At 41.2% G+C, this 11,064-nt stretch overlaps 1 protein-coding gene across 2 annotated transcripts in view; it reads left to right on the forward strand.

Moving 5' to 3' along the window:
• Positions 1 to 6,662: 6,662 nt before the first annotated feature.
• Positions 6,663 to 11,064, forward strand: part of scg3 (secretogranin III) — a 13,674-nt gene continuing 9,272 nt past the window's right edge. The window contains exons 1-7 of one of the 2 annotated variants that reach the window (XM_005746874.1): positions 6,663 to 7,107; positions 8,085 to 8,137; positions 8,274 to 8,316; positions 8,515 to 8,712; positions 9,844 to 9,986; positions 10,348 to 10,497; positions 10,579 to 10,792. In XM_005746874.1, coding sequence (XP_005746931.1) covers positions 7,002 to 7,107; positions 8,085 to 8,137; positions 8,274 to 8,316; positions 8,515 to 8,712; positions 9,844 to 9,986; positions 10,348 to 10,497; positions 10,579 to 10,792 — 907 coding nt within the window. In that variant the 5' untranslated portion in view covers positions 6,663 to 7,001. The remainder of the gene's footprint in view (positions 7,108 to 8,084; positions 8,138 to 8,273; positions 8,317 to 8,514; positions 8,713 to 9,843; positions 9,987 to 10,347; positions 10,498 to 10,578; positions 10,793 to 11,064) is intronic. The other variant, XM_005746875.1, reaches the window with a different exon arrangement.

The following is an 11,064-nucleotide window of genomic DNA, read 5'->3' on the forward strand; positions in this document are numbered from 1 at the left end:
CAGTCTGTCTGAAGGAGGCTGTAAATAGATGACATATCAAAAGCAGTGCCTCCGTGGATTGGATTGAGCTCAACTGACTTTGAAGTCTCAACAGTTTCCCCCTGAGTCTTACATGAGCAGAGACTTCATGTCTTTCCATCTATTTTGTTCTCCAGAGAATGCCTCTGTTCAGGCCCTCACAAAAGAGATTCAGATGGCATTTGCAAACAGAGGAAAAAGACAAATAAATACCAGGTCAGCTTGCTCCTCAGAACCTCTTCTCCCCAAACACAGGCTCAAACAACGATGTCAGATCCGGCCTCTAGGCACAAACGTGCAACGCCAACTACTGGCTTTCTTAGAAATGCATTAATAAACAGCGCGTTGAACGTACTCAAGAGGAATCTTTGATTCAAACCACAGACGGTTTAAAGGATGAATATTGCATGGGCTAAGGCCTTTTGAGGCCCTGATAAACTGCGTCACGTGATTTTACTTCTGTCAGAGTAGTTGGCTCAAGGATGCATTAGCAGCTAAACATTTGTGCCTGTAGTCCCAAGGCGAGGAGACGAAATTCTCAGAAAACTCTTTGAATTACGATGTTTTCTGAGAATTTCCCCACAGTGTTGAGAAATATAACAGTTATTTAAAACACATAGCTCATAACAACAAAAGGTGGGAAAACTATCAGGAGCAGAGAAGAGAACTTTTAAGACCTTCACTCTTTGTACGAAGTGGAGAAAATAGTGGATGACATGCAGTTGGTGAGACCGTCAAAATAATGGTTTTGATGAATTTCTGCAGAGAGGCTCTCACATCTCCCTCACCCAGTGAAATAACACTGCAACGCTAAAAATGGAAGCGATCGCAGCAGTAAGATATTTGGCAATCGGAAAAATATCCTGTGGACTTTCTCATGAGCGGAGTGATTACACAACCAAATACATACCCTTTAACAGTCTCACATTGTCACGCACTTCACTCTACTTCCGCTGGAAGTGCACGCCTTGCACGCTTATAAAAAGATGTCATGCACCCAGGTCAGAGATGTGATATTTGTTTCTGTTTTGGGTCATTTTTACTTTGAACCTGTGTTTATTATTTCATGTTCTGTTTGGTTTTCAGTGTGTTTATTGTTTTCCATTTGATTTTCATGTTCCTTACTATCTTGAGACGTCAGTTCTTTATTTCAGTTCCTGTTTGTTTCCGTTAGTTTTCTGGTTGGTGTTTGTTTTTTCCTGACCTTCTGTCCATGTCTTTCTGTGTCAAGGTTATGTATGTTAGGGTCTTGCCTCTAGTAGGAGCTTTGCTAGTTTTGCTAGTTTTAACTTTCTCTGCCTTGCTGTCCTTGTGATTAGTTTAAGCTGTTTCTTGTTAATCAGGGGTTTCCAGTTTTCTTACCTTTGTCACTATGTGTGTTAACCTCCCCCTAGTGTGTTCTCTGTTTCTCTTGAAGTGTTTGAATTTATTGTTTGTGTTGTTGTTTTGGACTTTGGAATATTAACTAATAAAAAGTCAGCCTATCAGTGAGTCTTGCACTTGACTCCTGCAACTTGCTACACCCTGTGACGGTGAATTCAGCAAACTTCCTCAGCGTAGCTGGTGTGACTTGAATGCAGAACTATTTTCCACATTGATATCAAAGTACTACGTTTTTGAAGTATAGGACAAGACAGTAGCAGTGCCATGTGCTTTGAAGGACCACCGCACAAGATTAATGCTCCATCAGCCAGTCACAAATGTTAGGGAGAAATCCTCAGTTGTGTTCTTCAGCATAATTGGATGTTTCAGCCTTTCGGCCCATTACATGCTGATCAGACCTTGGTTTGTATCCCTGAAATCTCGGGGTCCTGCTGGGGTCTTTACTCCTCATCCACATCAGTTATCTACAGCACCCACCAGACACCAGAGATTTCCCCAGTTAGTTGTGCCTCCAGGTAAACCTGCCATGAGGGAGGCTCATGTTGGCGGTAGTGAGGATGTCTCTAAGTGTAGCTGGGGTTGAACACAAGGGGCATGCGAAGCTACCAACATTACAACTGCACAGTAAAAAAAAATGTAATCATAATCAATAGCATGTAAATAGATAACTGTGTTGGTAACCTCGAGCTTTCCTTTTTTAACCAAACAGCTGAAAGAATGAATGTGTCACAGGAGTTTCAGACCCTTTCTAGTTCAACGTTTCTCTGAGAATTACTTGTAAGTGAGGACTTCTTACTAGATTTATATTTAGGCTGTTTAAAAAACTCCCCGTGATTTTCCTCAGAATGTTTGTGAGCCGTGGTGGACTCGATCCACAGGACCCAAGAGGAAAGACACCCCAACTCTGTCACATTAGCGTTCATACATTTTAACCATTGTTTGTGGGTCCAAGATGTTGAGTGCAGTCCTGAATTGGGGGTAGCCCACATTGGAACTCACCTTAAACTTCTTTGCTATTTATTAGACAGCAATATTTGGATCATAAAGTTATACTCCAAATTTAAAAACAAGGAAAATATTTCATTTTTAAACACTGACTTAAAAAATTGCATGATTTTAGGACTTTGCTACAGGTAATTCAGCAGAGGTTAGTTACTGGTTAGTTGAGATTAGTCACTGATCACAGTTTATAAGACCTGTAAGGCTTTCAGTGAACGACAAAACCATACTTTATATTGTGAAAAGCTCATTTCAGGTTCATATGTTTCATAGCTCTGTTTAGCATGAATGGCAAAAAATAACATGAGTTGTGTTTTATTCAACAAACACACAATGGCAGCATATTCACTATACATCACTGAAGTAATGTAGTAAAAAGCTTTTGTATATACTTTTTATAATCATATGCGTTGTTCAAAACCTGAATCAGAATAAATGGTAAATGTCCTGTATTTGTATAGCGCTTTTTACATAGTCCCTATGGACCCCAAAGCGCTTTACACTACATTCAGTCATCCACCCATTCACACACACATTCACACACTGGTGATGGCAGCTACATTGTAGCCACAGCTGCCCTGGGGCGCACTGACAGAGGATGCTTACAGCTGCTCCAAGAACATAAGATAGCAGAGAGTAATAAAATGTTCAACTATACTTGCATTGAGTCATCTTTACCAGTTGTACTGCAATTGTACATTTGGAGCTGAGTCAAGTACAGTTTCATTTTTTCCTTCTCTTCTTGGAATAATACGTCAGAAATATGGACATAGATATTTTTCCTACTAAATATTTTCCATAAATGGTTGAAAATATTTTGCATCACAAAATAAAATTTCTAATAAAAGTATTCAATCACTTTCTGTTTTGTCACAAAATCCCAATCAGTTTTTTCCCCACATACAATTCACTTGTGCTTGTTGTATTTAAGCTTCTCCAACACAATTTGCATATTTTCACAGGTTTCTTTTAATTGGACAGAATGACCAGCTGGCACAGACTGACACTGTAATTTAAGGCTGGCCTTTGACCTGTCAGCCTCCACTCATCTGTATCATGCTCACAACTCACTGACCACAAAAGAACCTCAGCTATAGACAGAGACATCGTCCATTTCAAATAATGGAATTAGATCTTTCTAACGATGCCTCTAAAAACAAACTTCAAAGGCTTCATTACTAGATCGATGGAGACAAAAGATCTTCAGATCTTCGGGTCTCAGAGCTGATGGTAAGTTAGTAGAATTGGCAGTCATCAATGTGATTCTGGTGTCTCACTACCAAAATAAGCAGAGTATACCTTCTTTTCTTTTTTTTTGTTTTAATAAAATCTGTCACTGTCCCTGGTTTTTGTGAAGCATCCACAAATACAGCAGAAAACATCTGGATCATGTGTACAATTGTCTTTTGTTCAAAAAACGTGCAAAATGAATAGTATTTCTGAATCAGTAACGAGTGCTGGGTTTCAGAATAGTTATGGGTTATGGGATTAAGGACGGTGGGTGTAATTAGAGCTACCACACACAAGGTGTCACTAGTGTACTACTTTTTTTGTCCATGCCAATTGACAGATAAAAAGAGAAAAGGTTTGTTGGGGTAAATCAAATATGGGGGATTGTAGAAAAAATTCACAAAGAAATAGCTGTTGTTACTTTCTTTTGCAGTTATGAGCAAAATAAAGTGATTGTTGTACATCCTCAATCTCTTCTTTTCATTGCTTAGATGATTAAATCATATCATATTGACTGGGGGGGGGGGGTCTGTTAGAGTGTAGCATACTGTATAATCTGGTGTTGGCAGCGCTCCTGTTCAGAGACTGCTGAGACAGCCAGAGGACAGGAAGTGCAGTCGTCCCACAGCAGGTGGCAAACATCCTATTTTGTACCGCAATGAGCACCGTGATGTAGCAGGGTCAGTGCTACAGCTTTAAAGCATCTGCACTGTGATGAATAAAAGTGATAAGAAAAACTAATAAGATGCCCTCAAATAGAAGACAGAGAACTAGAACTCACATTAAACTGCAATACAGTATAACAGCTGTGCTGCACAGGTTAACGGAGCACATCTTTGTTAGTCTCTGTAACTCTGTTTTTTCACCCAGCCCATACAATTCTATTCAGAAGTCTTGAGACACTCCTCAGTTTTTCATTATTTGCTTTTGTCAAGTGGTTAATATAGCAATAGTTCTGTGGGCTTTCTAAAGGTCGTTCAAAGTTCTTCTTTGGACATTGGTTGCTTTGTTACTCATTTTCAGTCCGGTCCTTGTACCTGATCATTTTTTGTTTGGTTCCTTGGACTATTAGCTGAAAACTTGGCATTTCTCAATATAGTGTGCAGCGTGTCCTTGAACATTTTCAGTAAATTGGACAAGTGGAGGACAGAAGAGGAAGCAGCACACCGACATTTACAGTAAACAGTACCTGAAAGTCATGTCTTTAAGAGGAAAAGAAAGACCTGAAAAATACCCGAGAGATGCTTCATTTGATTCATCTACTATTTGCTGAAGCCTTGTCACAAATGATCTCTGTGGAAGGACAACAGGGAACAGATTCTTTTTTAACAATGATCCCAAACAAAGTGTCAATGCAGTAAAAGCATATCTTGATAAAAACACACAGTCACGAATTGGCCTCCCCAGAGCTCAGACCTCAACAAACAGTGTGGGATCATCCTGACAGATAACAGAACAAAAGGTACACACATCCAAAGAAGAGCTTTGAATGTCCTTCAAGTAGCCTGGAGAACTATTCCTGAAGACTGCTTGAAGACATGGCAAATAAAATTGTCTAAGAGAGTTCACAGTGTGTTGAAGAAAAAAGGTGGTCAAATGCTGACTTTTAAGCTTTTTTGAAGACTTGTACAAACTCTCAAATGCTGTAGTTCAATGTATGATTACATGTTTTAATAAACTATGACACCTATTACCTATTTTCCAAGAAAATTATAAAAACATATGTCTTTGCACAGTACAGTGCATACTGTTTACTGTTAAAAATTATTCCTCTCAGTTTAAGCCTAAGAAAATTAAATATTTTATGAACACAAACTAGATATTATGTTTACCTTTTGATAATGTTGGCAATAAATGAACACCTGCTTTTCCCAACAAACCAATATGTGAGAGGGAAAAAAAGAATATTGACCTATACCACATCATGTTGTATTTTTTTATATATAATTCAACGAAAAGCAAACAATTTTAACAACAGACAAACACATAAACCAGTAGCACCAAGTATTAACAAGGAAGAGATCTCATAGGTTCCCTCCTAATGTCCTGTGAGGGGAGAAAGGCAGCTGTTTGCCAACCTAAAGAATAATATTGAAGCTTGTCAAACCAACAAACATGAATGATGTGACATGAAGAAAAATTGTCCAATTATTGACCGGGATGCACTTTAAGCTAAAGCCGGAGGATTAGCAGTGACAGGCCACATCATCCAGCTCATATGCTCCTAATGACTGTCTGGTTGCATCCACAGCCCGCTGCTTTCACACTGTGACATGTGAAATATGAGTGCGCTGCAGACCGACAGCTTTCAGGATGGCATCTGATTTTTTGGATGAACCATTTGAACTAATAAGTGCAAAACGAATGAAGTTTATCTCCTGCACTCATTTTTTTTCGCAAGAACTTTAAAATCCAAGTATTTCATTTTGTTATACCACTTCAAACCACCTGCTGGTTCCTTCATGAAACAAGCCTAAATCTAATTAGCGGCCAAAGGACAGCGGTCATAAAACGAGCCTGATGTGCGTGTGCACCCTTTGTTTATGTGCTCAAATGCTGTTTTAATAGCGGTTGCTATTGACAAGAAGATCTACAACCATGACGCAGGTTGTGGATGACGCACGGAGTGGGCGGGGTCACCCCCCACTGCTCATGTGCTGCAAAAAAATCATACTCAGCTTTACGGCTTTGCTTCGTCTTCTCTTCAGTTTTATGTGTTATCAATTAATTATCTGATCCTACATAAATATTCTTTACTTTCAGCGCAGTCTCGCGTGTTTTAGATGATTTTTTCCCCACTAAAAGTGGTTGATGATCATAAACGCATCAAATATCCACACAGCAGAATCTTAACTTGTTCTCACGTTTTGCAGCAGTGTGTGTGAAACTATCGCCCTTGCTTCCACGCATTATTAATGGAGAACTTATAAGATATGTAGGTGGACTTCACGTGCACACCAACACTTTTTACAGTGTTTAACTCCTCTTCCTCCCTCCCTCCCTCTCCCCCTCCTCCTCCTAAGTAAAGGCAGAAGGGGGCAGGTCTTGTTGTAGTGGGCTCTTTTACTGCCGTAGCAGGTGATGCTGTAGCTCACACGGGGCTTGGAGAGCCTCCCTGCTTATCTGGTTATAATTACAGAGACCGTGACCTGTTTTCAGCACCGCGGCTCGTCAACAGCTCCAGTGGAGAGACTTGACCAGCCCCAACCCCGCCCGGTACGTCAGGCAGAAGCGGGTTCCTCAGGGCGGCAGTTTCAGCACCATCGGCCGGCCGAAGCGCAGCGGAGCTGTCCACACATCAGCACTTTTGTTGGGGAGGGGGAAACCGGACAGCAGGGACACCGAGGAGAAATAGACAAGTTATTATCACCATGGCGTCAAAACACGTTGGCCTTTTCGTCCTTTTCCAGCTTCTTGCCCTGAATGTAGTGAGCCAGACATCTGCCTTCCCCACACCTACACCAGCCTCAGCGGACGGTGAGTTGAAACCAATCGTGGAATTCTCTTCTCAGTCTGCGGGCTGGTGGAGCAGTGATTGCTTAGGGGATTTTATAAAATGCCACAAAGTAGTCCACAATGGAAGTCTTTATTTAAGCACATGGTTGTTGAAATGTTAAAAAAAATAAATAAATAAATCCTACTAAGTTGATATTTCTGTGGGTTTTATACGTTTTAGAGCTCCAGGTTAAATTTAGTTTTAAATCTGTTGATTCATAAATCATAAAAGCACAATAATGAGTATATAAAGAAATAAAAAGCGGACTCCCTAAAGTTAAGGTCCAGCTCGGCAGTGCCTGACCGGTGGTGTTTCTAAAGGCGCCTGGCTCGAGGCCGCTTGTGGTCTATTTTCGCTGCATTTTAATCTTTTGTTTGATAATCCGATTAAGCTGCGCTTGTGCGGTGGCGAGTTAGGAGAGCAGGGACGCATGAAGGCTACGCATTTATTCAATAAAGTTAGTTTTTTGTAAATGAGACATGTTTAACTATCTTACTGGTTGTACAGTTGTTAGTTATCTATTGGTTTGTTTTTTATTTTTTTTATTTTTTTCGTGTTGACCCCTGCACTGGGTGACTTTTCACTGTTCTGGGGAGACCTTTAAAAGGTCAAGAAGCCTTTTGTAACACAGTGACCTGTCCTTTGTTTTTCACCTTTTTTTCTCTTGTTACAGTTTTTTGGCTCTGAGATGAGCCTCATCGACAGCCAGGCTGCTTATTTGTAATATAGGACAAAGGGAGTATAACAAAATCTATGTGGGATTATAATTTAAGAATAGGATGAGCATCACTATAATATTAAATATATCTATTTTCTATACTGTTCATTTGAGCCTCCTGTACAAGTATTTCACAGCATTGATTTTATATTTACATTTCAAATCTGGCTCTGTTTGTCAGTAATAAAGTCTGGACAATCCAGCTGTTTAGTAACTGCATGCATTTTTTTCCTGGCACAGATAAAACTGTGTACAATAGACAGCTGACAGAAGAAAGACCTCTGCAAGAGCAGGTAAGCTCCTTTCTCTTCCAATATCCGGACAAATGAGCTTTATGGCCACTTGGCAAATAACCGGGGTATTAACCCGGCAAACATTATTAATCAGAGCTTATATCCTGAGTGGAAATTATTTTTTGAATTTCCTCAGATCGCAGAGGCGGACAGCGTGAAGGCTGCAGTACAGTCAGCTGGTAAGGGGAAACCTTATTGCCAATCAATTAATGACTTTATTTCCGCCTGCCGAGTGGAATCATGTTGCAGCACTTCCAGTAAAACAGAATTCATCCGTACTGAGAAGAAAAACTGCTGCAGCCACAGTAATGTAAGATGAGTTCATCTTTAGCGCTCACTTTTCTTTACCCCCCTTTTTTGTTTCCTCTGCCCGACAGAGTCAGAGCAGAACCACGATGACTTCACCATGCTCAAGTCGCTGGCTGAAGGCCCGAAATCAAAGGAGACCACCGAGGTGCCTGCCAAGAAGAAGGACGATCAGTACATTCCTGACGAGTCAGATTCCACCAAGAGCCGACGTCTCGCTGAGGACTATGACTCCACCAAGAACGGGATGGACTACGGCAAGTACCAGGGTACACGCTGTCATGATTTCATGCACTGTAACTTTGGCCCCTTTGCTACAGGCAGGCTTCACGCTGCGTGCTTCTGTCCTTTCGCTGGCAGGACACCGGGCAGGCGTTTTAAGGAAGAGCAGGCAGGATAAACACATGAGTGTGTGATGGGGATGAGCAGAGACAAGATTCAGAGAGAGAACATGTGAATGCATGATTATCCTCTCCCTGACTGCGTTTGTGAACGCTGATGTTCAGCTACAGTGCTGGCTTCTTCTTTAATCTCTTCACAGGAAGCTGTGTGAACACATAGCCTGGCATGGTTGAATATTAGTGCGGTATCTCATCTCTGTCCCATGTAAATAATGCCTGTCACTGCTCTGGCTTTGACTTAAGACGTGATGTAAAATGCATTCATCCCCAGTTGCTGTCATTGCTCTTTTAATATTTGTAAATTTAGCCGAAACACATTTCTCAACATTTATATTTGGGGTTTTTTGTTTGTTTTTTTTGTCTCACTGGACTTTATCAGATGTGCACACGTTTGGCTGCATGTAATTTTATCATCAGCATATGAGCTGTCTCTGAGGTGAGGTGACTCTGACACAAACCACTGAGCACCGTCCTTTATTGATTTGTGCATAAAGTCCAACAATGACAAGTGGCTATATTTGGCAAGTGTGGTCTAGATTTCATTTCTCATTTTGCAGCGTGAAGCAAAAATAGGTTCCTGGTGTTTGAAGGCTAAATGCATCAGCGATGATTCAGTCAGGCCAGTGCAGGCACAAGCATCCTGTCGATGCTTATTTTTATTGTCTTTGGACTTTGAGAAGCAGTAGAGGATGTTATGTAAGAGAACAAGCTGTAAAAATTGCACATTTCGTGCTCAGTAATAGAGGCAGAGATATGGTGAATGTGAGGAGAGGGAAAACAACTTTTTACTAGCAAATCTAATAAAAGAGAGACTTGTTTCCGGGTCCAGGTTTGACATTTTATTGTGAAAATGAAAAAAGAAAAACAGAAAAGTTGAATCAAAGTAAAGAAGTGAAGAAAGAAAAGGATCTTTAGTCGATGTAGTGCACACATTAAAGCAGCTAAAAAAGTGTCTCGAGAAAGCTACCAAACGATAACACGAGTGTCCTCTCCTTTCAGACGACCCAGAAAGCTTCCGCCAAATCGACGGCACCCCGCTGACGGCTGATGCCATTGTTCAGAAGATTGCGAATAAGATCTACGAGGAAGACGACAGGGGAGTGTTCGACAGGATCGTCTCCAAACTGCTCAAACTGGGGCTGGTAAGTTGTAAGCTTCCATCATTCAGTGCAGCACAGCACGCCGCATGGCATTTTCTCAGCGGGAGCCCTCTCTCTCTCTCCCTCTCTGTGCGCTCGCTGCTTCCTCATGGGTTAAGATTTAGAGACGTGTGAATTGTTCTGTGTTTGCACCATTTTGGCTGTGAATTGCTTTTTTGTTTTTTTGTTTTTTGCCAGTCAATAAAAACTTTTTCAGTCGTCGCTGAGATGGAGAGCTCATTGATAGTGATCAATACGTGATATATGGAGTTTTATCACCAGTCCACCAGTATCCATCTTACAGTCCATTTCTTACCGCACACAATCATTCTCAGCCTGCCTCTTTCACTTTGCTGTCTTATAGATCACCGAAAATCAGGCAGATACTCTGGAGTACAAGGTGGCAGAGGCTCTCCAGGATCTCATCACCAAAAACGCCAAAAACAACGAGATTGAGGACGTTGACCAAGAAGCTAGAGGTGCTCAGGATGATGAGGATTCTGACACAAATGCGGTAAAACCTCCAAAAAAATGGTGAATGTAATGATAATAAGAATAAGGATGACAACAATAACAAAAAACAACACCCTTTCAGGACACATGGGAGCCACCCAGGAGGCACTACGAGGAGGATGAGGATGAGGAGGATGATGAGATTGAAGACGAGGTGGACAGAGATGCGGAAGAAGATGGGGACAACGTCTGGGACAGGGATGCTGACGACGGCAATGAGGTGAGCCCTGAAGATGGGCTCCAGGACCTGCAGTACTTCCCAAACTTCTACCGTCTGCTTAAAAGTCTCAACTCAGGTACAAAAACAAATATGTCCACAAAGTCTCTGTGATGCGTTAGACCACACCCAAAAATATCTTTGTTACACTCATTTCCACCCCAAGATAGCAGTTCTTCAGATCGAGAACAGGGTTAGATTGTTAATCTTGGTGATGTTGTTTTAAGAGATCGAGGTGCAGCTTGTTTTGTTCACCATTTTTCCCTTTACAGATCTAGGAAGTGCAGATCAAATACACACACACACACACACACACACACACACACACACACACACACACACACACACACA

Source organism: Pundamilia nyererei, unplaced genomic scaffold, assembly GCF_000239375.1.
Source record: "Pundamilia nyererei isolate P.nyererei 1_Seehausen unplaced genomic scaffold, PunNye1.0 scaffold00184, whole genome shotgun sequence".
Classification (NCBI taxonomy): domain Eukaryota; kingdom Metazoa; phylum Chordata; class Actinopteri; order Cichliformes; family Cichlidae; genus Pundamilia; species Pundamilia nyererei.